Source organism: Sprattus sprattus (genome assembly GCF_963457725.1).
Source record: "Sprattus sprattus genome assembly, chromosome: 18".
In the NCBI taxonomy this organism is placed as follows: domain Eukaryota; kingdom Metazoa; phylum Chordata; class Actinopteri; order Clupeiformes; family Clupeidae; genus Sprattus; species Sprattus sprattus.
In genome coordinates, this window is record NC_137916.1 from 24,613,279 (window position 1) to 24,627,900 (window position 14,622).

The window sequence follows — 14,622 nt, forward strand, 5'->3', positions numbered from 1 at the left end:
CCACACATGACTGCATGCCGACCTCTCCCCTCTGCAGAACTGGAAAGTTTAGCAACTGGGCTGGGGTCAGCAAACGATCTCTGCATTTCACACACAGACACACACATACCTTTTCTTAACTTTAAAAAAAAAATGAATAACTTTGATCACAGCGTACCCACCCCCTCAATACGTTTCACTAATCTTCCAACAGACGTGACCGACCCTGCTCTTTAAAGGCACCCAGTGAAACTTTTTTACACGTAGTAAGTTTCAGTAACTCCATACCATTACATATCGACATTCAAGGAGCAAAGATGAGACGTCGTTGTGTGGTGAGAACTGATAGAAAATCGTAAACAACAACAATCGCCGGTGGGGAGAGGCAATTTTTCCATTGACTGGAATCCTGCTTTATTTATTGGTGGCACCAATAACTAAAGATTTGGGGGGGAAATGGCGGCGATTGTTGTTGTTTACGATTTTCTATCAGTTCTCACCACACAACGACGTCTCCTCTTTGCTCCTTGAATGTCGATATGAAATGTTATGGAGTTATTGAAACTTACTACGTGTAAAAAAGACTAGAAATTAAATGTTTATTTTTAAGCCTCGAAAGTTGCACTGGGTGCCTTTAAATGGCCACATACAACATTTACGCAATACGCACATCTTTCCCTTAGTGATGAATGGTGTGGCCTTGGGTTGATTTTTACACACCCTCTGTAAACGATAAAGACCACTCTCACCTGCTGGTGTGTGTGTGAGCGAGAGAGAGGGAGGGCCATACATTATGCTGAAAAAAAAAAGCTGAATTCCATAAAGTATACAGGGTCGTTAGGAGTATAGTTGGGTCCTGACTGCTTATAATGGCACTATCATTTTGAGAGTAAAGGTAATTTCCCTGGTGAAGATCAATGTGAAACCTGAAACCGGATACTGGGTTTTCCTCAAAAATTGCCCCGCTAACCGGCAGCAAGACACTTTCAGACCCACCCTGTCAAATGTGGTTTTAGAGGGAGAACGGAAGCAAACCAAACTCATGTCCCCACGCGCGCCAAGTGGCTAAATCCTTCTGCTCTGTCGAGCAGCTTAAAGTTGGGCTAACGATACATCTGAAACAGCGATTTCACTAAACGTTTCCTGTCTTAAACAGGCGAGGACTGAGCTTCAAGTAAAAATGAATTCAACTGATGATCCGCCATCAGACAGTAGAAACCACAGCTCCGGAGTTCTCGCCCCATTTCTTATTAGACAGCGAAGGCAACCTCGGCTGCAGTCTCGCTTTGTGGCTTACATGAGGTTATGCTGCTCGTATGATGCTGTGCTGGAAACCCCCAGAACACACCTCAAAGGGGTCTCCCCGTTTTATGCTGAGACACGTTAGATCCCCATTGACGATATTTAGCTAATGCATCTGGAATTCGGATAAAGTTCAACTGAGGAGAGATGGAATTTATTTTTGCGTAACCGGGTTCACTGGGTGACCCCCATCAATCCATGTCAAGCTATGGAAAAGACATGTAGAACCACCTAAAAAATGCCCACCCCCCAACCACCCAAAAACCACAACAAACAATCAGGCCAGTTCGTTTGCATAACAGGTGCCGATAGCTCTCCATCTCAGTTTGCTAACTGGTTAGACAACTGTAACACATGGTAGTGGATCTCTTGTGACTGTTTCTCATGCAGTTCCTCTTGTGCCTCATGTGAACTCTAGACAGTGGACACCACCCTCTCACTGCATGCGCTCTAACATGTTGTGCTTCAGGATTAAATAGTCAGTTGAGAAGTCAATAACACAACTATTTGACATGGCGAGCATTGTCATTTCAGAGCCGGGTAAACAATACGTGGTTATGCAGGCTCGGAACACAGCCACCTTGTCTTGTTTTCGTTAAGACACCAATTCCATTGTTGTTAACCAAAAAGGGGTTGTATGATTACACAGATGATTGCACGGAGTATATTTGCGTGGGCATGTCTACTAAATGTATGAATAGGAATTATGTTTTGCACACATCACTAATTTCGGTTTCAAATCTGATTTCTGGCTAAATGGTAGTATTTTCAACACAGCTAACGTTAGATAGCTAACTAATCAGATAAGTCATCTCTAGTTCACCCCTACGTTAACGCATCTTCATTCCTTGCACCAATCTCTTTAAGTCCAACAGCAAATAACGCACTAGTTTACAAACCGTAATCCTTCACAAAGCACAAACACTGCGCACTAGGCCCTAATAAGCCACATTCTCTTTCATAAGCTTTACCACACTGAACAGCTGGCTAGCTAATGAGCCTCACGTCAGTTAGCCATCTTCCATTATACTTGCAATTGACATAGCAATTTAGCAACCCTGCTAACTTAGCAAAGTGTTTAAGTAACGTTAATAGTCAACGCCCGTCCAGCAATTTCATGTGCGTTCCTAGAGTAATGAAGATATACACGGGCATCACAGAGAGAACACTACAAGTTAAAAGCAAGAGAGCCATCTCTTTGTTCTGAAAATCATCGTGGTAGAACACTTCTAGCTGAATAACATGGGCGTTTCTTCTACTGTTTGCTGGCTGGTTGAGAATGCATGGGTTTAGAAACAGAAGTGAATGCCTCCGCTCGCTCGACGTCGCACAACTTCAGCCGACTAGCCACACCACCCTTGCACAACTTTTGAACTTACAAGTCAAACCACAGTCCGAACTTTGAAAATTAAAAATGACCAAACGGAACGCAGCGGAGTATGCGCTTTCTTTTTCAAACCATACCTTTGATAACATTGCTGTAAATCGTAGCCCGGAACTCTTCTTTGGCCCGTTGATCGAAGTCCTCACCATGTATGATGCGCATCTGCTTGAGGAAAGTAGATTTGCCGCTCTCTCCAGCTCCGAGTAGTAATATCTTCACCAACCGTTTCACATATGTTTTATCCCGCGATAGACACTTATCTATCTCTTTAGATTTCCTTAATTGGTCCTGCTCACTGCTAGTGAGGAGACAGTTAGGAAAACAAACAGATAAAAAGGACCGGGACGGCAGGAAATCCGCCATCTTTGAAACAACTTCATCGATACAGTAGGGAGGGTTTCAGCGCGTCCGTGAGTCCATTGGCGGGCGGGGCGTGACTGCAATTTGGGAGCGCGCACGGCATTCTGTGATGAAATGTTGGGCGTCTCTTCTTGCGCGAACTAGTCATTTCATGGGTTTGAAGATGTAGGCCTAGCTGCTTATATAATATGACAAACCTAAGAGTCTAAATAACTGTCAAAGTGTATTATTATCAGATGACCAAGCAAATAATCACTCACATCCGTGTGTTGTCTGGGTCGATATTGTTGGCACACACAGCTGTGTTTATGTTATTGTCTAACTGGTTTACCATTGTGCTGGAGAAGAGATGAAGTTGCTTATTTTAAAATTGACAGCATGCACAAAATTACTTACTTCTAAGACACCCTTTTGGGAGTAGCTAGATCGTTGCTAAACCATTAGATTAGGGATTCTTATTAGCCTGTTGAAGGCGACAGCACATTCAATTGGCCGTAATAAGTCTTTCATTCATAGGTTGTATTCTTTTTTTATCTGTCTTCACTAGATGCGATAATTCTCCAACTGTTATCTTATGTATAGTCTAGCAGTGAGTCTGTGAGTGCTCCATGTCGCCGCCTGCTGAACAAGCCGCTCTCTACTGTAAAGGTAGAGGTGAGCAAACCAGCTGATGCTCTTTACTAGGATAACAGTTCGTAGGAATAGAGCTGATTCGTGATTGGCGCGGAGACAGATCATTGCACTTTCTTTTCCACCCCCTGCAAGCTCCTTATGTTCACCGTGTGTGCGTGCAGCGAGCAAGGCGAAAGACTTCCTTCATTCTTGTTTTCAATGACAGCGAAATCTTCTTTTACTTTCTGGCAATTCTAGGCTTAAATACAATTGACATAAGGCCTATAACGGGATATAACATCAAAAAGCAAACATGACGATACGGTCAAATCGAGATCATGCACAGCATTATCGGCCTCGAATGACATGCCTCAAAAAGGTAAGCAGTACCTGCAGTTTAGCACTTGTAAATGTTCTTTAGTCTAGTTGTTTAGCAACAATGTGTGGAATGTACCACTTTAACCCACATTCGAAATTAAATTTAAACCAACTTCAAGGCCTGTGTCAACTTATTTTTATTTCACTTTTTGCATTTTGCTTTTCAAAACGGTTTCTTCAGAAATTGTCGTCAGGGGGGGGATAGAACAAGTTCACTTACTCATTTGTAGCTCAGTCTACCTTAAACTATGCTACAGTGAAATATCGTGTAGCCTAATTTTGTATAGTCGTATGTTTATGTTTGTCAGTTTTTGAGATTTTAGCGTTTTATTGTCTAAGAACAATCACATAAGAATCCACAGACCTCAATTTTACACATTGTACCAAGACTTACTTTGGTTTGGACATACAAGGTTATTGGATACTGCTAAAGGCTTGTAGACTTTGTGGCAATCATGGCTGAAGCCAGAATGTGTCCTCTAAGCCAATTAGTGTAACATCAGACGAGCTCTGACAGCTTTGGAGTTTTTCATGGAACTTGAAGTCTCTTTAAGCAGAAACATTATCTTTACAAGTTGAGGTGTTTGCTGCAAAAACGCCTTTCTCGGGTAGATTTGAAGACCCACATGATACAGTACCAGCAACGTGTATGAACAGTGTATTGCAACTTGCTTTATCGGTTGACCTCTCAAACAGATTATGTAGGGTAACTTCCGCTGGGAGTTGGGCAATCCATTTGGATTCTCGTTTTATATATACAATCAGGTATCCATGGGTCTGAAAGATTATTTGCAGAATGAAAGTCTTAAAGAATGAAACAAAAACAAGTAACTGAATGGATTTTAAATCCTGCATTGGACATGTGAAAAACCAGTGTCCCCAGTTTTGTGTTATTGAAATAATGAGCTTTCCCAGCTTTGGTGCAGCTGCCAACATATGGTTCTGAATCACATAACAGCAACAGTAGTTATTTAGAGCTAGTTCTTCTTTTCAAAGATACTATTTATGCACTGTGTTGTGGGCCAAAGCTGTTACCCAGCATTTTGTGAAGTAACCGATTGAAGAAACTGTTAATTTACATTGACAGGACAACTCACAAAATACTTAAAGCAACTAAAAGAAACTAAGGTTGTCTCAAAACCACCTAAGCCAAAGCCAGGCTTTTGTGGCCCTTAATGCCATAAAGAAACGGGTGAATGAGTGCCATCACTGGGTGAATTGGGTGAATGAGTGCCATCACTGGGTGAATTGGGTGAATGAGTGCCATCACTGGGTGAATTGGGTGAATGAGTACCATCACTGGGTGAATTGGGTGAATCACTCTCCTTCTCCCCTCAGGTGGAGGCCTTGGTTGTGGAGATGCAGGACGCCAAAAGTGGGGTGCCGGCATCGGAGCAGAAGCTCACCATCACCGCCATCCCCCATGTGATGACAGGTGAGTCTGGGACTCCATCACAATGAGCTTTGTCACATGCATCATTTACTTTTTTTAACTGTGAAAACTCTTGCTGGTATTACATGGTATTGCAGACAAAAATGCTGAACAGACTATGCTTATTTGTGTTAGGGGCAAGCTCTTTAGCTGACACTCCTATACACAGTGTGCAACAATGTGCAGACCCTTTTTGGACTTTTATTCACATTTTTTGCTATTTATTTGAAAGAGGAATATAACCAGATTTAGGTTGGAAAATATATCTGGTGGGAGTGTAACCTGCTTTATCTACTTTTTTACTTAAGTACATGCACCATTTCTTTGGACAATTTTACCTTTGAACTAAGGCCTTGCTCACAACTATACCATCCTTATTTTTCTAGTAAAATATGTTTTTATTATATTAAATATCATCTTAAACTAAATAGAAGCTAAACTTGTAGGACAACACTTCAGTACGTATTTGCAACGGATGAGATCTGCTCGTAACAATAACTGAGACTGATGGTGACATGATCTTACGTAGTGGATCAAGATATTTGAATCCACAGTATATACGGTAGGTATATAATATAGATAGTACACAGGCCCATAGGCCCCCTTGACCTGCAGTATATAGAGCAGGGGCCAGTGCTTTGGCTGTGACTGTAGTAAGCAGCTAACATTGGCTATATAAGGCAAACCTACAATTGGATGAGACCTGGGCTCTTGTGTTGTGCTCTGAAGTGGCACCCTTAAGCTCTGCTAAGGGCTTAAGTTTACTCCGACACTTCTGCTTTGCCGCAACGCGGATGCCTACGTGTGCATTTGTGTCTCCAAAGTATACTAGTTCTGCTGTTGAGGACATGTCTCTCAGTGCACAAGCTCAATAGAAATAGTAAAAATTGTAATTTCTACGTCAGCAAACATACTAATGAAAGCGGTAAATATGAAATTCGCTTTGGATAAAAGCGACTGCTTAATAATGAATTAATAGTGTAAATGGATTTGTTTTGTCTTGACCCTGAGTGACTTGACCCTGAGGTACTTGACCCTTGGCCCTTTAAAACCTGCATGTACAGCACAGATCAGTGGCTGGGGAAAGCTGGTCAAGCTTACCTGACCTCGGATGGGAGATGAAAGTGAGGAGACGTGGCCTAGATTAAAACAAACTACTCCTGTGTTGGGGGGCACTGTGGGGCAACCAGTAGCCCCGACCGCATTTGGGCTTAAGGCCCATGGAGGACACAGGTTCGCCTGATGTCATTTCCCCCCACCTCTTCTCCCTCTCATTTCCTGTCCCACTCTTCACTTCAACTATCGATTTAAGGCCATAAAGCCCAAAACTAAATCTAAAATAAATAAATAAAATACTCCTATGTTATATTTCAGCCATATTTCATTAACATCAAGATGATGCTGATGGCATAATGAGACCTATGTGGTAGCTTAGAGAGTGTTATTACCAAAAAGACTGAACTGTTTGTAAGATGCGCCTCACAGAATGTGTGTTCCTGACATACATTGCTTGCATACATACCTGAATAAATTATTCAGCTCAATATTCTTTGCCCTTAGGTACATGTCATTCCAAGTAAAATTTAGACATAATATTTTAAGTTATTTTGTCCCCACCACCATGGATACACTTGTTGGAGTTGTGTTAATGAAATGTTTTTTCTGTTCCAACTCTCCTTACCCCTGTAACAGTAACCCTATGAGCCCATGTATACCCACTGTCAACCATAAGCATATGGGTCCCCCCTTATGTGCCGTGGTTCTGCTTAAGGTTCCCTCCTGACTAACAGGGAGTTTTTCCCTGCCACTGTTGCCATTGTGCTTGCACTAAGGGGGTCCAAGCTATGGGCTCTGTATAGCGCCTTGAGACAATTTGGCGCTATATAAATACAATTGAATTAAATGTCAGTATTGGTTTTACAGGTCAGGATATTCTGGCATGGATTGCTAACAAAATGAAAATGGACGCTAATGGTAAGTGATAGTAAGGACACAGAACATTATTGCATTGTGTTTGTCAAGATAGTTTTATCTAACACAAAGCGGTTGCTGTTATAACCAGGGATTCTAGAATCCAAAGTAGATTGCCTACATCCTTTTATGCGCTATGTCATCTCGATACCTGTGGTTTAATCGTATTCTCTTCTTTATTTTTTCAATGATATTGATATTGATATTATGTCATCATCTGTTTCCCCCGTCTCCTCTGCCAGAGGCCCAGGCTCTTGGCACCATGCTGGTGGCATACGGCTACATTTACCCTCTGCAGAACCACAAGAAACTGGTCCTCCAACCCGATGGCAGCTTCTTCCGCTTCCAGGTTAATGTGCTGTCCAGCGCCTTAACCTCCCCAGTCATCACAGAACATCCATAAATATTTCCCTTGATTTCTCTACACTGCCAATTTGCGTTCAGTACTTTGATTGTATTTTTGTCCTCATGCAGACTCCGTATTTCTGGCCGGTACAGAAGTATCAAGCTGAAGATATAGATTATGGTATGTTCTTTTCATGTGCCGCCTGTGCAGACGTATCGTCTGTCCACAAGTCCTGTGTTTTGAATATGATCATACAGTACAGACATCTCCTTGAGCCATGTCTTCCACGTCACAGCTTTAGTTTTCTCACACACTCTCACTCTTCCTCTCCTTTCAGCAATTTACCTGGCCAAGAGGAACATGCGCAAGAAGGGGTCACTGGAGGTGTACGAACAGGTGAGTAGCTGAAGAGACACTTCCTATATTATTTATTTATTATGACCATTGCACTGTTGTATTGTATTGTTTTGCACTGTTGTAGTGTTTTGTGTTGTGTTGTATATTTTGAGTTATATGTGTTAGCACAGTGAGAGCCACTGCACCAAGACATATTCCTTGTTTGTGCAAACTAAGTGGCTCTCACTGTGCTTGGCCAATAATAAAAAACTGATTCTGATTCTGATTCCTGATTATCTCTTCTTAGGAACGCTACAATGAGTTCCACAAATGGCTGAACCCCAAATGGGACTTCATCGTGTTGCAGGCTACGGAGCAATACAGGTCTGCTGCTGTCCTTGCATCCCCTTTTAGCCACTTTTGAGGCCACTGTGGTGAGGCCATTTCAAAACACTGCTGGCAGTCAACCTGGACGTTCACCATGTTTAATGCCAGAGTAATGGGTATTAGCGTCTACGTATCTAATTCAGCCCCATGTTCGTTTGTGTCACTAGGTGTAATGACTGATAATGACCTGTAGGGATGTGAACAGGGCACTACTAGAGGATGTTATCTTATTGATCTTACTTTATAATGGAAAAAATGTAATCACTTTTATCAGGGCCAACAAGCAGCGACAGAAAGCCGACCGTGTGGTGTTTGACTGTCAGGAGCGGGCCTACTGGATTGTACAGCGACCACCAGTAAGTGTTTCCAAAGTACAAAACAACTCAAACCTCAAACAAGCGTAATAAATCAATTAAACCACTAGAGCCATCATTTCATTTCATATGCCTTTTGTGGTATGACATCACAAGTACACATAGATCTTACTGAAGTACATTAGCGACTGTCTATGCGGTATTTAATAACCCACATAAGTATTAAATAGATGAACTCGTCCATGCTAAAGTAACTGGCACAAATCTATTGACAATCTATAATTCATATCTACAGTTCATCTTTAAGCATTTCCTGAGTGCTGTATTGGCAATTTCATTCATGTCAGTTTTTCTACAAAGTACTTCTTGTTTTTCTGTCCTTCCGTAGCCAAGAGCTCACAGTGCCCTGGACTGCATGAACCGCCTGGTTGATCCTAATGATGAGGTAACAGGTGAGTCTGAAGAGACCTCAGTGAGACCTGGAGCTGTTTGCCATGTTAGCACCATAGTTGTGCTACAGTCACAGCAGTGTCAAATGCTTCCTGGAGTGTGGTGTTGCTATTGGCCTCCTGGGGGGGGTTGCTGAGGTTGCTCCCACAGGTGTTGAAAAGCAAGAGAGGGGATGAGGGTGGCTGTGTTGGTCATTTGAGCTGCACCCTGATGGTAGTGATGTTTGTGGTGGGGTGGATAAGGGCAGGACGTCTCCCAAGCATCGCCCCACGCATAAGTGCATTAGGGAGGCTTAGTGGTGTGTCTGCCTTGGCCCAGAACGCCCAGGGGGCCACAGTCACTCTCAATCTGCTTACTCAGCCATAAGAGGATTCATGACCTGCTGATCTTCCACCAGAGAGTCCACCCCTCCCTCTCACTCTCTCTCTCTCTCTCTCCCTCACTCTCTTTCTCTCTCTCTCCCTCTCTTTCTCTCCCTCTCCCTCTCCCTCTCTCTCTCTCCCTCTCTCTCCCTCTCTTTCTCTCCCTCTTTCTCTCGCTCTAGCTCTCTCTCTCTCTTTTTCTCCCTCTCTCTCCTTTCCCAGGCCTGCTCATGCTTACCCTCTCCCTCCCTTTACCATTCCTTGTAGATCCAAATAATGCAAGGTTTAACAAGCTTAGACGGAGGGGATGTACTCGGCACACTGCTTAGCTTGGCCTGCGGGGGTGGAGGGGTCTTTGACAGTAAAGCAGCTCCTTCAGTTGTCAGGGCTTGCCCATGATGAGTGGCAAGAGGCTTTTATCTTAGGCCCCATACCAAGAATATTAGTTAATAGGCTGCCATCTTTAGCTAGATCTATTGTAATCGTAAGTATAAAGTAGTAGGTTACTCCAGACTGAATCTAGCTGAACCCCTCACCATGTCTGTGCTAGAGTCTGGTGCTTTCTCCTGATCTCTATTTTAACACAGGAGAAAGTTGATCGACATAAAAATCTGAGAAGAAGGAAATTTGAGCTCATTGTTGTCTTGGAGAAACTAAGGATATAATAAGGAGATATTTTAATCTTTTTTTTTTAGATTTTCTTTCCTTATGGGCTGTCTTTTGGTGTCCACACATCTTACATTTAGTTTACCTTAATACAGATTAACTGGGTTGTGTGTGCTTGCGTGTTAACACAGCATATGCCACTTGTGTAGAGATAGTCTTTGATATGCTGCCCTATATTTAATTGGATTGGAGATAAAGCTGGTGTTTGACTGATACCAGTACCACTCTTTTGATTGGTCGTTATTGAGTGAATAGGGAATCATATTATATTCTTCAGTGTCATACCAGGGATTTTCAACTTTTAAAGTGTGACTTTATGCCGATAAAGCTTTTGTTGATCATCCTTTGTTCCCCCCCCCCCCTTTCTTTCACACAGATTTAACTTCCAAAGAGGACAGCCTACAGACAGAAAAAGACACACACACATTCTCTCATGCACACTTAAAATCTGTCTTTCATGCTTCTAGTTATATTATTCCTCTGTGTGCTGCCATACCCATCTTTATAAAGGTTTTAAATAGTTTGTGTGTGCTTTCTTTAGTGCCCTTACTTGTGTTTGGATAGATATCATTAGCATTATGCTAGCAATACAGGCAACGTTACATCATTATTGATTGAGTTAGAACATAGTACTTTCTCTCTCTTAGTACCCCATAGTACCCTCTGTACTAACTTATGCAATTGATTATTTAAGCTAACCTTAACCTTTTATTCCTTTCAGAAACGAACCTATGACCACTACAGAAGGAATGTAAGCAGCTGTCATCTTTTATAAATATATGTAATATATTATTTTCCGCTGAGAATCCAAATTACACAACACCTTGCCTGTTATTTTTTAGACCATCTACCTGATGCAGGCCATGGCGAGGTCAAGGGTCAAGTCAACAGTGTCTCTGGGAGCGTAAGTCATTCCAGAACATTCCAGAACATTCCAGAACATTAGAGAACATGGAGAACATGATATTCCAGTCAATGTCAAACTGAATCAACACTTCAACACTCAATACAATGTGACTTGGTTACTTGGGACTTTTAGTGTGTTTATTCATTTAATATCAAATCGCCACTTGCAGTTTTTGTGGTTAAACTTTTTTTTGTAGTTTAACTTTTTATTTGAAATCTTTTATCATGACTAAATTGAAATATACTGATTTATGTTTTAGTGACTGGTAGCCTTGCGCAAGGCAGACATGTCTTTTTCCTTTCCGCATTGGTTTTGAACATAGACTGATTATTATTTAAATTGTTGGGACCATTTCATCTCTATCTTACAGTCTTGTCAAGTACATCAACACATACAAGAACCATGACCCCTTCCTGGCACCATGCGCTCCCAGCAACCCTTGGCTATCCGAAGATGACACTTACTGGGAGATAAACCTGCCAACGTAAGCTACAGCTGATGCTTCTGAATCTGGCATCGGACAGTGGAATGACATCGTAGTTTAAACATTGTAGTTATCGTTTATAAATCGTGGTTATATGTTACATTATAATGTGTTTTATGTGTATTTTCCCCCAGTGTGGAAGTTCCTACTAAAATGCGAGTGGAGCGTTGGTCATTCAGCCTCATGGACCTGTTTAACGACCCACGAGGTCGCAAGGACTTCAAGCTCTTCCTGAAGAAGGAGTTCAGCGGTATGTGTGCGCTTCATCATGTCAACAGATCAAATGTATATAGCAATGGCTCCGACGTGAGTTTGTTAAATGCACCAAAAAAGGCCTTGATTGGCGGTTGACACTCTCTCTCCACTGACCGCAGGTGAGAACATGGCCTTCTGGGAAGCTGCGGAGGACATGGTGTGGGGATCGGCTGCCTCCATGGCCGACCAGTCCCAGACCATTTTCAAGTGAGACTCAGACTAGATATGTGTAAAGTGTGGAAATTTGTTGTCGTCTGGAGTTTATTGAGTGTCCTTGTTTTGTGCAATTTGTGTGTGTGTGTGTATGTGTGTGTGCGTGTGAGAGAGAGAGAGTGTGAGTGAAAGACTCTAGGGTTTAAGACTTAAGGTTTAAGACTCAGACGAGATATGTGTAAAGTGTGTAAAGGGTTTATCCTAGCAAACGCATGAATGTAGGACAAACAAACCCCTCTATTAGTCTAAATGAGCAACACTGCTGCCTCAGGGATGAAAAACAGTTCAGAAGATAAAAATAATTCTGGACTATCCCTCTTGACCTCATTATAGGATTATTTCCTCGGATACATGGAGTTTGACCCCTGGGGATAACTGGCACATATCAAGCTGCTAAAGCTGTGTTTCTGTGTTGGCATACTCAGTGCAGTAATAATGTAATTCTGACCTCATCATGTGTCGTTCTGTATGACCAATGCAGAGCCTATGTGAGCCAGTACTCTAAACGGGGCAGCCCAGCCTATGCAGTCATGGCTGATTCTAGTGAAGAGAATTTACAGAATAATTTCAGAGCCCCGAGAGCTACTCTTCGTAGAGCTAGTCTGAATAAGCACAAACCGCAGAGAAGGCATAAGGATACAGCAGACAGACATTTTATAGGAAACTGCATACAGATGGTACAACATAACCTAAAACGTCCCAAAACATAAACGTACTTTCTCTGCGATTGTACTTCACCTTTGAAGTATTTCACCTTATGTGTTTGACTGTTTGACCTTATGTGTTTGACTGTTTGACCTTATGTGTTTGACTGTTCGACCTTATGTGTTTGACTGTTTCACCTTATGTGTTTGACTGTTCGACCTTACGTGTTTGACTGTTTGACCTTACGTGTTTGACCTCATTTTTTGCCCTCTGGCCCTGCTTGCGTCCTCAGGACCTTCCTGGCTCCTGGAGCCCCTCGCTGGATCAACATTGACGGCAGGACCATGGGCCTAACCGTGAAGGGTCTGGATCACCCGCACAGATACGTCCTGGATGCCGCTCAGACCCACGTCTTCCTGCTAATGAAGAAGGTGACGTAACAATCGTCTTCATGGTTGACCATTTTTAACATTATAAATGCATATGTCTTATTTTTTTTGGGACTGCCCTTTTGTTATTGGAGTGGTTTTGAGTAACCCGTTTTCTGTCACAGGATACTTTTTTCCGATACCTAAAATCACCTGTTTACAAGGATATGCAGAAGAAAGCAATCGTACCCGCGCTACATAACTACAAGTATGTTCCCAAATGTTACTCTGACCCTTTGCTGCTTGGGGCATATTGTAACTCTTGGCAAATATCCCTCAGTAGTATCGCAGACTCATACACAAAGCATCCGCATCATCATATAAACACAAGTTACACTATCAGTTTTGGAGCATCATTGTTAATTGGATCTGATCTGATTTGATTGACATCTTGTCATATTTTGTGCATTCAGTTAAGCTAGACAACTATAGCTCATTGTTCTATGAGCCTTTTCTCCTGGATAGTTACTTATTGAAACGGACTGGAGTAATCACTCCCTATTGGTGACCGATTGGCCAATCAGAATTCTGGTAGACCAAGCCTGTCCCAGTTGAGGGTTTCCAGATTATCATTCCAGAAAAATGTAGAGTTATATAAAGAGAGAGTTTAATGTAGTTTAATCTTACCCATCTCTCTCTCTCTCTCTCTCTGCCCTTACCTATAGTGATGCCCAGGTGGAGGCGAACGCCAAGAACCGCAGGCCGGGCACCGACCCAATCCTCATTTGGCAGCAAATGGATACGGAGCGCAAGGCAGCAGACTTGGCGGGCAAGCCCGTGGACATCAGTTCGATCAAAAACAAGATTGACCGCAAGTAAACCGACGGCCCACCATCCCCAAAGACGGAGACGAGAAGAGGGAAACGCAGTATTTATCTGAACACCCATATGAGATTCAACCAGCCAGGAACATGTCCCCTCTGTTAGAAACAGCACAGGATAGCCCATCAGGCGGCCTGTGAGAACCGGTCAAGGCAGTGTGTGAACATGAGGTGGGTTTTAGAGCAGGAATGTACGGTAGACTCTGATGGATTGAAGAGGGCATTCATATTTTAATTTTTTTTCTCTAGGAGGTCTCTAAATAGGGAGATAATTATAATGAGGTCATGTTACCACTAACAAAATCTAAGATAGATAGTATTTAGCACAAGTAATCTTCTTTGCTGGTTGCAGTCATCTTTTTATCTTGGAGCAAATTACAGTTTACAGTATTTATCACCTGATCACCGATCACCCATCACTAAGGCAAATGTTTGTCGTCTGGAGTTTATTGTGTGTGCTTGTTTATGTGCAATTTGTGTGTGTGAGTGTGTGAGTGTGCAAGAGTGTGTGTGTGTGTGTGTGTGTGTGTGTGTGTGTGAGAGAGAGTGTGAGTGAGAGAGTGAAGTGCATGAATTTAATTTACTTTTTT

At 42.4% G+C, this 14,622-nt stretch overlaps 2 protein-coding genes across 2 annotated transcripts in view; one reads left to right on the forward strand and one right to left on the reverse strand.

Moving 5' to 3' along the window:
- Positions 1 to 3,043, reverse strand: part of gna13b (guanine nucleotide binding protein (G protein), alpha 13b) — a 28,280-nt gene extending 25,237 nt beyond the window's left edge. The window contains exon 1 of the mRNA XM_080856851.1: positions 2,746 to 3,043. Coding sequence (XP_080712977.1) covers positions 2,746 to 3,028 — 283 coding nt within the window. The 5' untranslated portion in view covers positions 3,029 to 3,043. The remainder of the gene's footprint in view (positions 1 to 2,745) is intronic.
- Positions 3,044 to 3,950: 907 nt separating this feature from the next.
- On the forward strand, positions 3,951 to 14,030 carry rgs9a (regulator of G protein signaling 9a; the record flags this gene model as incomplete). Its single annotated transcript, XM_080856848.1, has 17 exons — positions 3,951 to 4,016; positions 5,354 to 5,450; positions 7,371 to 7,421; positions 7,661 to 7,767; positions 7,893 to 7,944; positions 8,102 to 8,160; positions 8,408 to 8,484; positions 8,762 to 8,843; positions 9,190 to 9,246; positions 11,001 to 11,030; positions 11,122 to 11,183; positions 11,557 to 11,670; positions 11,805 to 11,920; positions 12,045 to 12,132; positions 13,076 to 13,214; positions 13,337 to 13,419; positions 13,877 to 14,030. The coding sequence occupies 17 exons, from the start codon at positions 3,951 to 3,953 to the stop codon at positions 14,028 to 14,030; spliced, it is 1,434 nt and encodes a 477-aa protein (XP_080712974.1).
- Positions 14,031 to 14,622: the final 592 nt, after the last annotated feature.